The sequence below is a fragment of the Stegostoma tigrinum genome, chromosome 6 (genome assembly GCF_030684315.1).
Source record: "Stegostoma tigrinum isolate sSteTig4 chromosome 6, sSteTig4.hap1, whole genome shotgun sequence".
Taxonomy (NCBI): domain Eukaryota; kingdom Metazoa; phylum Chordata; class Chondrichthyes; order Orectolobiformes; family Stegostomatidae; genus Stegostoma; species Stegostoma tigrinum.
The window spans coordinates 23,446,752-23,462,060 of NC_081359.1; the positions used below are offsets into that span (position 1 = coordinate 23,446,752).

The following is a 15,309-nucleotide window of genomic DNA, read 5'->3' on the forward strand; positions in this document are numbered from 1 at the left end:
CATCAAAGAACTCAAGTAAGTGAGTAAAACATTATTCGTCCATAACAAATCTGTACAGGCTTTCTGCAATTAACACACATTTGCCTAAAGGATTACCAATTTTGTTCCAAATGATCATTTATAAAAATTACCCTATCAACGAGGATAAACTGACTGGCTCATACTCATTGAGTTTATCCTTGCATCCAGTTGAACAAAGATATAAAATTCTGAGTACTTCAGTTTGCTGGTGTGCCCTCTGTGCTAAGGAAAATTGGAATATTATGGCCTGTGCATTTGCAACTTTCACTCACTTGGATGCATCTCATTCAGTGCTGATACCATATCAACCTTAAGGACAGGCAGCCTACCCTCCTTATTAATTGTAAATGTTTTAAGTATCTGAAATACTTCTTACACTGTGACATTGGTAATGTCTTTTTCCTTGGTAAACACAGAAGCAATCTATTACATTAAGATCAAAAACAAACTTGCTGGAAAAAGCTCAGCAGGTCTGGCAACATCTGTGAAGGAGAAAACAGAGTCAATGCGTCAGGTCCGGTGACCCTTCCTCAGACCCGAAACATTGACTCTGTTTTCTCCTCCACAGATGCTGCCAGACCTGCTGAACTTTTCTAGCAATTTTGTTTTTGTTCTTGATTTACAGCATCCGCGGTTCTTTCGGTTTTTATTACTTTAAGATCTCAGCCATGCCCCTACTTCTATGCGTAAATCCCTTTTTTTAAAAGTCTATACAGAGTCCTCCTTTGACTACTCTACTGGAAACTTATGGAATTCTTTTTAAGTTTGCTGCCATTCTCTTATCAAACAGTATCTTTACTTCTCTTTTTCTTTCCATTTCTTTCTAAACCTTCTTCGTTCAGTTCAGTTCTCAATTGTATTATCAACCTAACATCTGCCAGAAGGAGATCGGAAGAACTGCTGAGAACACGTCTTCTGTTGTTTCTTCTTAATCTCTGCCGTTTTATTTATGTTTGCGTTTGTTTGCCCTACCTTTCCATTTTGATGGGCATATGCCATGATTGCATCTGAATGATATCTTCTTTAAAAGCAGCCCATTGTTCTCTAAGAGTAATGCCTGCCATTTTTTATTCCATGAACCAGACCCATTCCAATTCCATTGATGTTGATCACCCTCAATTATTCTCAATCTGAAATGTTCCTTGGTCTTTTCCATAATCAACTGAAATGAGGACACAAAATGCTGTTTTGAAAGCTGACAAATATGAATGATCAAATTTAGAATTTCCATAATATTTCACTGACTGGGAATTTCATGAAAGTGGAAGCTTACTTCTTATGTTGCATATGAAAGACCAAATTCCTGTCCTGTGGCAAAGGATACTCAATGGGACTGATAAGTCAGTGGTTTGAGATGGGATTCCTCCTTTCCACATCCACCACGATCTCACCACCTACCCTGGAATGAAAAGACCCAATGCCCCTTTTGTGAGGGATCTAAAAGAATCACAAATCAGACACCTGAAGGGTTCCATCTCTGTCACCAAAGCAGATTGTACCCTTTCATCCTATCTGGCAAGTGGTCACTCGGGATATTTATGGCACTTTTTGTGATCTCAGCATGTGGCCCCGACCTCTGACCCTTTTGCCCAACCTCATTTGGTCATTATTCTCCAAAAGGCATTTCTATAACTTCCAGATGAAGTAAGAATACTAAAAAATATGGAAGACTTAGACGGGGCTGCTTTGATTAAGCATGTTGCCATATATGTGTGAAAATGATAATCTAACCTTTCCTTTCTTCCTATTTTGATTAAATTCTTGATCGGCATGTCCAACTATTCGTCAGTAAGCATTGTCACATTTCCATCACCTCTTTCTCATTTTGACAAATAAAACATTGAATCACTATGTAGTACAAGGTTCATTTTGACAGCTATAGCGTGACAGGCACAACCTATTCAGATTGGAATATATTCTTAATATTGTATGCCCAACTCACTTGCCATTTAATGCTGCCACTCCCACTGTGCTTCTGGCAATGGACATATTGGCCACAAAGGTCCACTGACGTGCTTGTGGATCCCATCTCTCTACGGTGTTTAGGTAACTCCAACCATCATGGCCACCTACTGCGTACATTGGTCCTTCCAGTACTGCAACTCCTGAAAAACATGTTGATGAAATTGACATGAATCATGAATGATCATACATCTAATGTTGCAATTAAGCAGTAAGGGCAGAATGCACCAAAGCAGTCTCCTTCTGACTACAATTTGTCATGTATGGGAGTATAGTACATGAAGTGGCAGTTCCATCAATTTGATTTACTCTCACAACTTGAAAGAAAAGATGTTTCTTGGAGTCTGTGTGTTCCATATTAGTCTCATGCTCCATCAATCATATTCAGTTATGCATATTATCATTTATCAAGTAGAACTTATTTTGCTGCATTTTTACAGCTGATGTAAATGTCACAGTAAGCCATTTTAGCTGCAAATTGCCACATATTAAGGGAAATTAAATAATTACAGAGTCACGGTCACTCCATAGGTATGATATTGCATGTGATTTTGAAGTGAATCTATTTTTGAGGTTTCAATTTGTTGTCACCTCCTCCAACCTTGCAAGACATCTGCCCTCCTCTAATTTTGGTCTTATCATCCTGGATTTTTGTCACTTCATTCTTAGTGGCAGTGCCTTTGGTTACATTAATCTAAATTTTGGAAATCATTCCCTCTTGGTTTCTCGACCTGACATTCTACCTTTAAGAGATTCCTTAAAACCTGTCTCTTTGTTCAAGATTATAGTCATCTGTCACACCATTTAATCATGTGATTCAGTGATAAACTTTGTTTTGTGGTGCTACTGTGAAGCACTTCTGGATGTTTTATTGCCACAAAGGCTGCTATGTAAAAATCAGTTGTTACTGTTGTTCAAACTAAAATTATATTGAATAGTACTCTCTATTTCACTTTGATTTATTTGTAGTTTACCTTTGTTTTAACTGTCATTTTCTATTTTCTCTTGTATCCTCTCTTAAATTCAAGGTGTTGATTGTTTTGTCTCCCCTAAATGAAGAGTTTCATGGGGTCATAGGAACAGGAGAAAATCATTTAACTCCTTCAGCCTGTACCATCATCCAATGAGTTTGCTTTATCTTGTGCTTTAAGCCAATATTTGTACTTGCACATTGACATACCAATCCAGAGTATCTCGAGGTATGGTTGTTTGCACACATACTGTCCTTAAGGCTACTTGTTTCTTTGTTAGAGCTGTTCAATTTCTTATGTAAAGTAGCACGGTTTGATTTACATTTTTGCATATTAGGTTATCAAAGACAGCTCTCTAATACTAAGTGCTAACACCTCTCTAATTCCAGCTTCATTCCAGACTGGTGTTTTCTCTCTGAGGATCATACACTCTGTTATATCTTTATAATTGACATAAGTCTTCTGTGAACCAACTCCGTATGCTTGTTATTTCTTCATAATATGTTTGAATCACAATAATTGATCAATCTCAGATTTCACACTCAGAGCTGGCTGAGCATCAATCACCAACTGTGGGCAAACTGTGAATATGCTAGTGTTGGATTGAAGTGGACAATGTCAGAAGCCAGACGACACCAGGGTATAGTCCAAAAGGTCTACTTGAAAACGCAAGCTTTCAGAGCATTGCTGCTTCATCAGGTGAAGTGGACCCAAAAGCTTGTGATTTCAAATAAACTTGTTGGGCTACACCTGGTATCATCTGGTTTCTGTACATTTGTGTGGACAGTTCCAAACTCCTACATCCTTGGGATACAAAATGATTCACACTGCCATTCAATGCAAGATAACAAGGTGTAGAGCTGGATGAACACAGCAGGCCAAGCAGCATCATAGGAGTAGGAAAGCTGACATTTCAGGCCTAGACCCTCAGCCCGAAACATTAGCTTTCCTGCTCCTATGATGCTGCTTGGCCTGCTGTGTTCATCCAGCTCTACACCTTGTTATCTCAGGTTCTCCAGCATCTGCAGTTCCTACTATCTCTGAAGCCATTCAATGCAATCATGGCTAATCTGATAATCTCTAACTTTATTTTCCTGCCTTACTCCCATAACCGTTGATTTCCTTACTGATTAAAAATCTGACTATTTCAGCTCTGAATATATTGAATGACGCCTCTGCAGATCTCTGAGGTAAGGGATCCTACAGATATACCATCCTTTGGGAGATGAAATTCTTCCTCATCTCTATCTTAAATGAATAACGTCTTTCTTTGAGCTTATGCAATCAGATTTTAGACATTCCCATAAAGGGATAGTACCTGTCCACACTACCTTGTATAAAGCTATCTACACTGTCGCTCACAATGGGACAGGTTTGCTGCCACCATTTTCTTTTAGGATAGAAAATCATGGGATCCGTCAGGTATGGTGGAGCAATGTGAAGCACTTGCTCATTTAATTAGAAGAGATTCTTGTCTTAAACAACATGTCATTTATTGAATTTTTTAAAATAAGTACAAGGTGATAGAAATAGCAAGAACTGCAGATGCTGGAGTCAGAGATGACACAGTGTGGAGTTAGAAGAACACAGCAGGCCAGGTGGTAGAGGAGCAGGAAAGCTGAATGTTTTGGGTCATTTCCCCTCCCTCTCCCCATTTCTGAAGAAGGGTCCCGGCCCGAAACGACAGCTTACCTGTTCCTCTGGTGCTGCCTGGACTGCTGTGTTCTTCCAGCTCCATGCTGTGTAATCTCTACAATGTGATAGACATCGCCAGAGAGATTAACTTTGCTCTTATGCCTCATAATTACCTTTAATTATGTTTAAAATACTGGTTTTGGGCCTAGTATTCTCCCTCAAACTGAATGTAAAATTCAATCATATTGATGCTACCTAGGGACATTTTCACAAGGAGGTCATTAATTAATCTGAGGAAGAGTCACCAGACTCAAAATCTAAGTCTGCTTTCCCTCCACAGATGCTGGCAGATGTGCTGAGTTTATGTTCCAGACTTCTAGAATCCATAGTTCTTTGTTTTGTTTAATTAATTAATCTTATCTCAATGAGGTATTTTGAGAAACCATCCGGAAAACATTCTGTGAACTGTGATTCTAAACTATCTTTGTCCACATAATTTTCCATGTTTATATCCAGGTTAAGACACCCCATGCTTGTTACCATACCTTTATCACATTCTCCCATTACTTTTTCCTTTATACTTTGTCCTATTGTTAGGGCAGCTGCATACTTCTCCCACAGTGACCTTTTACTTTCAACATTTCTCATGTCTGCAGAAACCATTTCTACATCTTGATTTCCTGAACTTGGGTCATCTCTTTCCATTGTGCTAATTCCACCAAAAACTAATAGAGCCTTTCTTCCATAATTTCCTTGTTTCCCATCCTTCCTGAAAGTCAAATACACTATTCAATATCCAAAATATGCATTATTCAGATCCCACTCTCTGTCATCCTATGCCCATGTCTGTGAAGGCTATTAGATCATTATTCTTTATTTCAATTTGTGCCTTCAGTTGATCTGATTTGATTCAAAGACTGTATATTCAGATACAGGGCCTCCTTATCCTTTTTCTTTATATTATTTTGTAACCTCTAGCCTTATCTTTTAATCCACTCTTAGATTAACAATCTATATTCTTTGTCATTTTTCATTTTGATTTGATTTGATTTTTGCAGTCACATGTACCTAAATACAGTGAAAAGCTTTGTTTTGTCAGCTGTACGGGCAGATCATTTCCCACCTTAATATCTTTTCCTTTCTTGCATCTTGTCTCCAATCTTTGATTTACTGCATCTTTAAATGTGATCCCTTGCATCATTACTGAGCTCAACATCTTCTCTACTTTCATAATGATGGGGGAGACCATTCCAGCACAATTGCTTTCACTTCCCCAGTTTCTCACAAACCCAAACTAACTTCAGCCACACCAGGCTTTGAGCCATGCAGTAAACAGTGCCAATCACTCTCTCTGTATTGTGTCCTACTTCCACGGCATTTGGTTTTGTGTCATCACATGGCTTCTTGTACCATGATTGTCGAGCTCATCCACCATACAGGTCTCACTCCCAGCCGAAGAATGGAAGCAGAGTCTTTGAAAATTTTTAAGGCAGAGGTAGAAAGATTCTTGATAAGCTAAAGCATGAAAGGTTAACAGGGATAGGTGGAACACGGAGTAATTCGATCAGCCATAATCATATTGAATGGCGGAGTAGGCTCGAGGCAAAGTCCTAATCATACTTTTACATGGTTTTTGGGACACACATTGTGTTGTGCGGAATTGGGAATAACTTCTTTGAGTTTATAAAGTATATAGTCATGTAGAATGCTGGATAATACAAAGGACAAATGAGAAAAAGTTGCATTGGTTATTCCAGTGACAGCATGTTCCAAATTTAATAAGAAAAATGCCAAAAAATGAATGCCCTCGATATGGGTTTTAATCAAGGCATAACAAAGATGATAAATGATGCTATTTCCAAAACAAAGGCCTGCAAGGAAAGACTGTCCCATCTAAGGTCAGCCTTACTCTCCCCGTAATTATCATGCCTGCCTTCAGGGAACCATTCTTACAAAGTGAGCAGGAAAATTCTATTACATTTAATTGGTTTCCAAAGCCTCTGCTTCTTGAATTATTTACAATAGGATATTGAAATAGCATTTTTTTTTTCTGAATCTTGTTGGAACATGTCGGTGAAATGCCAAAGATCAATGCGGTCCATTTCTGTCACTTATTTCTCTCTCTATATATGTTATCAGTTGCAGTCAGAAATTCCTCACACAATTTTGGGTGGTACTGACTAAAATCATGTATGTCTTCATTAGGGATACAAGCAACTGCATTTTTACAAGCAATGTTGAATGGTTAGTACATCCATGATCAATAAACTAATCACATCTATTGACAGAGGTGCCTTCATATCTCTGATGACACTCTGCAAATAAAAAATGGCCAAGTGTCAAGAGATGTAGATTCAGTTGAACAAATTTGAATCACTAATTTGAGAAATAAAACAAGGCTCAGCTTGCACGTCAGTATGATCTGTACGCCTTTTTATAATGGTTTTATTAGATTCTATTGGGAAATTGACGGGGAACATTAAGGGACCAGAATTTAGGTCTTCAGAACAGTTTTACTCTGCCGTTGAAGTGGTTACAAACCCTCAATAACATATCATAGTTATCAATTAAGGAAATTGCTTAATAGCCACTTTATCATCATGGCAAATAGCCACTGAGAGCCAAATACTCTATAACGAATGGCTCATACCATCCATCATCTTCCCTTGCTGTTTTGACTACCACAGGTTTGAAGAAGTGACAAATTTATATGTTCACCAGTCACCCAAAAATACTGTTAGATTAATCAATACTTTTACAGACACTATAATGATGACTCATTCTAGTTACTTATCAATCGATCTATCAAATCATTAGCCTTACTTTCTTCTAATGTTTGATAAAATCTCTCATTTGTTTCATATTTTAGTTGGTGGAGAGGAACCCCTTTTTGTTTGCAGCTTATTCCCTCTTTTGCAGTCTGTCAGCTGTGGCTCAGGTTGTACTTTTCTTCTTCCTCCTATCCCTCCGCTATATCTTAATGTCCTCCCTAGTTCTGCAGCTGGGATGGAGGGAACCTGCTTGACAGTGGAAACCATAGCATCTGGAGGTATGCTTGGGCATTCCCAGCATCTGGAGGGGCCAGACATGCCAAGGGTCTTTGTGGCAGATCCCTGTAAACTCTCCTTAATGTGAATTTTCAAAGGGTGAAGAGGTGGTGGGCAGGGTTACGATGAAAGCTTGGCCCACACGGGAGTGTCCTCAGCGGAGGCGTCTGAAGGAGCCATGTGTGGTTTTCCCCTTCAGATCGTGGGCCCCTAGCACTGCCCTATCAGCTTGTGAGAAAGAGGAAACTGGAGTGCTCTCCGGGTGGCCCATTCCTCTGCTGTGACATCTTCAGTCCTAAGGACCAATGACTACAGCATTGAAGTGTTGGTACATGCTCCTGTCTAGCAGCGTCTCAGTGTACGGTACCTGGATCTCTTCAGCAACCACCAATCTGCCCACAGAGGCAGGCAGGCGAACACATGACTCACTGCACTGTTGCTGCTTCTGGGCAATGTCTCTCATTGCGTCCCAAGAACAGGAATAATCAGTGGACCAAGTCCCTGATTCTCAGTGCACTGAGTGCCCTTCCTGCCTCGGGTTGAGCAGGTGTCTCCAGCAGCCTCCGAGTTCCAGTAAACTGAGGCATTTCTTCCTCAGCCAGATGTAGAGCTATTATTGTGAAGTACTCACCAGATAGTGGCCCCACACATTCTAAGTCTAAATTTCGCAGTGAGTTTTCAGTGTCCAGGCTGATGGGAGATGTAGGAGACAGCCTTGACAATGCTTTCTCTGAGGCCTCTGTACTCTTATTCTTCCAGGTCAAGGAAGTGGCTTTGGGGGAAAACAGCCATTTATATGCAAAGCTGATAGATGACTTGCTAGTCCTGTAAGGCACAGGTGAGAGAGGTGGTGTCATGGCCAATGGTTACAGTGGTGAACAATGAATGAGATTGACTGTGAGATTGCCACTGGTATGTAGAGTGGTATTTACTTGGTTGATAAGGACATGGATATGTCTGCATTCCCATAGGAGCATTCCTGGTTATCTGCTGCGATGGATCTCATCATGGGAGGTGAGGAGCCCAATGTCAGACAGCCCTCCACTAATACAAGCCCTTTCTCCATGTTACATGCTATCTTCTCGCCTGGCATGAGGTAAAGAAAGGGCTTGAATGTGCTGAAACTGAATGGGGAATTTGTTGAATGCTGGTGGTGTATCTCAAGTGACTGAGTAGACTATGCAGAGGTCTTGCAGGATTAGTGATGTGGGAGGTTGGGGAGGGATGGTTTGACAACTCATGCAGGAAAATATTGAAGGAAATAGTGAGGGTTGGCAGACCATGAGTGTAGGCAGGAAGAAGGTATTGAACAAAGACTGACTAAATGTGATGTGGTATAGAGAAGACCATGGTACTCACACTGATGCAGTGGAGAACGTCATTGTCGTTTTTTTCTATATTGGTGGCTGTTCCTCTGCTGCATGGAGATGACACCGAGGCTCTACTACAGTGATCGTCTTTGAACATCATTTCTAACCACTGGCTGCAACGTCTTCTCTCCACCTCTATATTTTGAAGGCAAAATTAGCATGCTCACCCCCGCGACAGTAAAGTGCCTGGCTCCTCCAAAAGCCACTTCCTCAAAATCTGAAGGCGATAACATTGTAGTCTCAGGGGAAGTATCACCAGGGCTGCCTCCTGCCCACCACCTCATCACTGCCATGAATCTCAGACCAGGCTGGCATGGTCTGGCATGGGTCCATCTCCTGCTGCTCCTCCGGGAGGAGGATTCCTCTCCTTTGCATCACCTCTTAACCAAGACCTCCAGATTCCTATCGGAGAATCACAAAATCACCTTTCCCTCCTCCAACATCTTCTGGAAATGCCCTTGACTGAACAGCTTCAGAATGCCAGTGCCCATCTGGATGCATGGCAGCCTTTTAAAGAAGGCATGGATGCAAGGGTTGCCAGTCTTATGGCGATTGTTTGAAATGTAGCTATCATTTTGTCATTTAGGTTAATTAGTTTAAACTTAGCTGAAGACATCTCCACCGAGTAGCGAGAGTTTCTGAGAATTGGTGTGTGGCAAGACTGAACTGGAATCAGACATGGTAGATAACATAAAGGGGAGTTAGATGGTTAAAATGTGGGCTTGGTAAAATATGGTGAAAAAAACTCGTTAGGCCTCATAGCAAAACGTTACCCCAAGAAACTTGATGCAACTCACACTTCACGAAAAGAAAAGATGAAAAACATAGACATTGTTAAGAAGATGAAATGGCTTAAATAAATCAAGGTGGAAATAGACAAACTAAATCTTAGTTTTCTAATAGTGCCTCATTCTTTATTCCATCTTGAGACAATTGTATTGCCATTGCATGTAGAATGGTTATTACACAGGATGAACAAATGTACTCCAACTGCTAAGACTTAATGGATAGCAATAAACAAAATTAGAGCCTGAGGACCTGATTTTCATGTCAGAGATAATCATCAGCAGACAGGACTGATCCTGCAATCAACATCACACCTCCAACTTGAAGCTGTCAGAAGAATGATCCTCCAGGAACTCTGGTCTGAGGCAGAGATGGAGTTGGGCTGAGTCCAGAGACAGGATGTTAAATGATGCATCTCCAATTGTAAATCAGCCTCATCCTGTGTTTCTGAAATAATCAACACCTCAACTGTAGAGAGCTGAACCTCTGACCTCTTCAAAAGCCCTCCTTATTCTCATCCCTTCATCTCACTCCTCATATTCCTTCCCACTCAATCCTTCACTCTATCCAATCACGTATTATCTACTTTAGTGAGAATAACTCACAAGATCTCCTAGAAGGGTTGGAAGCTGTTGAATCGTCCTTGAGCTTCAAGTAAACAAAAGACTCTTTACAATTGTGTAAACAAAGACAAATTCTCATACAATGTTTACACAGTGAGGTTTCAGCCAACAATCCATGAAGCTCCTTCGGTAACCAAGCTATAGAACTGCGACTTCAACTGATGTTTTGGCGGAACAATAAAAGTAATGGAGAAGATGAAGTATTTACATTTTGTAATCATACTATGTTACTGTTTCGATTGTTTGAAATGTAGCTATCATTTTGTCATTTAGGTTAACTATTTTAAACTTAGCTGAAGACATCTCCATCTTTGCAATTTTGTTCTTCTCCTTGATTGCTTTCCAGTTGATGAATGCATCAGTTTGGCAAATATATATTAGAAATTGGAGCTACTGCTTAAACAATTGAACAATTATCATAACTAAACTCAATGAACACAGCAGATACCATACCTGCGACATCATTTCATGATGAACTGTAAAAGGGGCAAAACTGCATTCATTTATTGATTAACTCTTCCCACCTTCAATCTTCGGTTCATGTCTCTGCGCAGCTAGTCTAAAACAGCAGATAAAGTCTGGTCACCTCTGTGAAAAGTTAAAGCCCTATCTGAGGTCGACTCTCAAATCACCCACAGTGCTGCCAAGTTGCCTGTTTAGGAGGCAACAGGTTCTGGGGGCTGCTCTATCCCTAACCCTGGTGAAAACTGTCTTGTGTGGAAACAGAATTGGGAACTGCTACTGCCCAGTCCAATGGCCATGTTTTTTTCTGGTCCTACCTTGGGGACCATGTAAATCAAACTCCTTGCCTTTCATCAAGGCTCACTTTCTGAAATTCTGCAAAAGGCTAAAGGGATTTAGTTATTTAAATTAAGGAAGTTTTTAGCAGGTGCATGGGGAGTGACTCCCTCCCTAATCATGAAATCTAAAAAAGGGATACAAATTTAAATTCACAGTAAAGCTAATTCAATGGAAATGTAGAAAAAAGTTAGCATGACTATTTTGTCTAACTTACTTGACTTGTATAGAAGTTAACTTACAATCTCATATTTTGTATTTTCTTTCAATATTAACATTGATGCTGTGGTGATATTATTTCCTTCAGTAGATTAGCAAGAACTGTCTCACTCAGTAGGAAAACCTCATGAACTAAGTTTTTGTTAGAAACCATTAATTCTCCATTACTGCAGTCCACTCCTTCAAGCTCTGCAAATTCCTTTCATACTTTAGTCACACTAATCTTTGAGTAGACTCATACATCAAGGCTCATTGTTTCACACAAATTAAAGCTCTTCAATACAAGCATATATTATGAAACTTCTAAGAATTCCTAGCAAGGATAATTAATGTAAAACTTGCGATCGATAAATCATTACTTAAGCAAACAATTAAGAAGCATTTTAGCACAATAACAACTGAATATTTCCAATTCTGTTTCACCCACCTGCGACTTCTAGCTAAATCAGAATATCTACTACATTCATCACTGCAGAACTATAAAATTACAACTTCAGTTACTGTCCACCTGGGAGCTTATTTCCTTCATGATGTTAACTGAAATAGAAGACTGCAATATAGAAATTGGTGCCAAAGTGCACTTATTCTGATAAATTCCTTCAACATTGCATCATTAATGACTGAAACAATTCTTCTATTCATACAGCATTGACTCGTGAACAGTCAAAATAAACAAAAGCTGAATAACATAGGTGTTGGAAATGGGAAACAAACAATGGAGAAACACAGCAGGTCTGGCAGCATCTGTGGAGACAGAAATAGTTAATGTTTTGAGACCAATATAACTTCCTCAGATTGGTCTAGATTTTGCAGGAATGGGGAATCTCATGCTGCACACCATTGATGTGATTTCTTTTCTCTCACCTTTCATCTTTGAAATGTTTTTCCTTTCAAGTTGTTGAAAGTGCAAGTTACTGACGGCGTTGTGAGGGGGAAAGGGCCTTATAGAGGGGTCAACAGTCTATCTCCTCAAACAATGACATTAAAGACCAGAGAGAAAAAAAAACAGGAATAAATGAGAGGGAAATTAAGCAAATGAGAGTTAAATCAGATCTGGAAAAGAAATAAAGAGAGGCACAATAATGAAATGTGAGGCTGGATGAACACAGCAGGCCAAGCAGCATCTCAGGAGCACAAAAGCTGATGTTTCGGGCCTAGACCCTTCATCAGAGAGGGGGATGGGGAGAGGGAACTGGAATAAATAGGGAGAGAGGGGGAGGAGGGCCGAAGATGGAGAGTAAAGAAGATAGGTGGAGAGAGTATAGGTGGGGAGGTAGGGAGGGGATAGGTCAGTCCAGGGAAGACGGACAGGTCAAGGAGGTGGGATGAGGTTAGTAGGTAGCTGGGGGTGCGACTTGGGGTGGGAGGAAGGGATGGGAGAGAGGAAGAACAGGTTAGGGAGGCAGAGACAGGCTGGACTGGTTTTGGGATGCAGTGGGGGGACGGGAAGAGCTGGGTTGGTTGTGTGGTGCAGTGGGGGGAGGGGACGAACTGGGCAGGTTTTGGGATGCGGTGGGGGAAGGGGAGATTTTGAAGCTGGTGAAATCCACATTGATACCATTGGGCTGCAGGATTCCCAAGCGGAATATGAGTTGCTGTTCCTGCAACCTTCGGGTGGCATCATTGTGGCAGTGCAGGAGGCCCATGATGGACATGTCATCTAAAGAATGGGAGGGGGAGTGGAAATGGTTTGCGACTGGGAGGTGCAGTTGTTTATTGCGAACCGAGTGGAGGTGTTCTGCAAAGTGGTTCCCAAGCCTCCGCTTGGTTTCCCCAATGTAGAGGAGGCCACACCAGGTACAATATCATACCCATACAAGAGAGGCATGAACTGACTTTTGAAAAGTGACAATTGGAAAGTAAATAATGAAGAAATTTCAAAATTTTATATTATGACCAAATTCTCCAGGCCAAAACATCAGCCTTCCTGCTCCTCTGATGCTGCTTGGCCTGCTGTGTACATCCAGCTCTACACCTTGTTATCTCAGATTCTCCAGCATCTGCAGTTCCTACTATCTCTTAAGCAATATCAAAGTCATTTGAAAAATTGGAGGATGCATTGCAGGCAGTGAAGTGAGGGTTCAATAAATGGGATGGAAGGTAGGGACAGGGCAGTTTCGTATACTGAGTGACTGAATAAATTGAGTGTTAAAGGAAACAGGAGCAATGCCTGGAAGGGGCATGATCAGATTGATGCTGATGGATTGTTTTCATTGGTTGGTGAAGTCTAAATCATGAACGCAGCATCAGAATCATTAAGGACTGAAATGAAGAGGAATTACTCCATTCAAGAGATTCATGAATCTTTGGAGTTCTCAACTCCAGTGCATAGTGGATGCCGCATAATTGAATTTAATCAAAGTTGAGAGAGACAGTTTTTTGATTCCTCAATAAATTGAGGGATATTAGGAGCAGATGAGAAGGTGCAGTTGAAGCTCAAGATTAGCCATAATTCTATAGAATGGAGGAACTGACTCCTGCTCCTATTTGCTTTTTTGCTGTATGTTCTTGTAGCAGATAAGGTATCCTTGTCCCATTCTCTCAGCCTATAATTTGCAACTTTGGCTGGGTATGATATTGTACTTGGCAGAAATCCTGACTGTAGCAATTTAAACATAGAGTTACAGATAAAAAAACACAGGCGTGGATCTTGGAGACACAGTGGTTAAGGATTTTGGAATGGAAAGTAGAGTTGGGGATAGGTTGATAGCTTGCAAGCATAGAAATGTTTAAGGAAGGTCTTTGTTTAAGGTACTGGGAAAATACATGAATTTTGAAAGGGAGGGGAGCAGCACTTTGAAAATCTGGAGTTTAGCCCAGGACCAAAGTTTTTAAACCTCACAAATCCTCCATCTTCTTCTCACAAAACCAATAGTGGATGAGGTAAGAGGTGATGCTTACGGCTGGAACATCCAACACTGAAAGTTTTCAATTCCCCAGCCTCACAGAGAAGGATTATCTTGACAATCAAAAGAGATCACAGTTTTTTTTGAGGTTTCTTTGTCATAGTTATGGAGCTGTACAGCATGGAAACAAACCCATTGGCCCATTTCGCCCCCATGTTGACCAGATATCCAAAATAATCAAGTCCCATTTGTCAGCACTTGGCTCTTATCCCTCTCAACCCTTTATACCTAACTAGATGCCTTTTAAATGTTTTAAATGTCACAGCCTCCACCACTTCATCTGGCAGTTCATTCCACACATGCACCACCCTCTGTATGAAACTTTTATCCCGTAGGATGCTTTTAAATCTTTCATCTCTCAACTTAAACCTATGTCCTCTAGTTCTGGACTTTCCTACACTAAGGAAAAGACCTTAGCTATTCACCATATCCATGCCTCTCATGTTTTTATAAACTTCTATAATATCACCCCTCAGCCTCTGACTCTAAAAGGAAAACAGCCCCAGCCTACTCAGTCTCTCCCTATAGCTTAAACCCTCCAATCCTGGCAACATACTTGCAAATCTTTTCTGAACCTTTCAAGTTTCACAATGTCCTTCCTCGAGCAGGGAGACCAGAATTAAAAGTATTGCAAAATTGGCCTAACCAATGACCTGTATAGCCACAACATGACCTCCTAACTCCTATCCTCAATACAGTGATCAATAAAGGCAAGTGTACCAAACACTCTACTCCCCTTTCAAGGAACTATGAACTTGCACTCCGAGGTCTCTTTGTTCAGCAACACTTACTATTAAGTGTGTAAGTCCTGCTTTTCCAAAATAGAGCGCCTCACAATTATCTAAATGATGCTTCATCGGCCACTCATCAGCCCTTTGGCCCATCTGATCAAGGTCACCTTACCTGTTACCTTCCATCACTTTGTCTCTTTGCTGGCAACGACTTAATTTACATTGGCAGCCAATTTTAGG

The 15,309-nt window shown here is 40.6% G+C and overlaps 1 protein-coding gene across 5 annotated transcripts in view; it reads right to left on the bottom strand.

The window, feature by feature from the left end:
- The window catches only part of LOC125453382 (kelch-like protein 1), a 351,831-nt gene that overhangs the window by 25,132 nt on the left and 311,390 nt on the right, over positions 1-15,309 (bottom strand). For all 5 annotated transcript variants that reach the window (XM_059646484.1, XM_048532887.2, XM_059646486.1 and 2 more), the window contains one exon: positions 1,964-2,126. In XM_059646484.1, the coding sequence (XP_059502467.1) occupies positions 1,964-2,126 (163 nt within the window). The remainder of the gene's footprint in view (positions 1-1,963; positions 2,127-15,309) is intronic.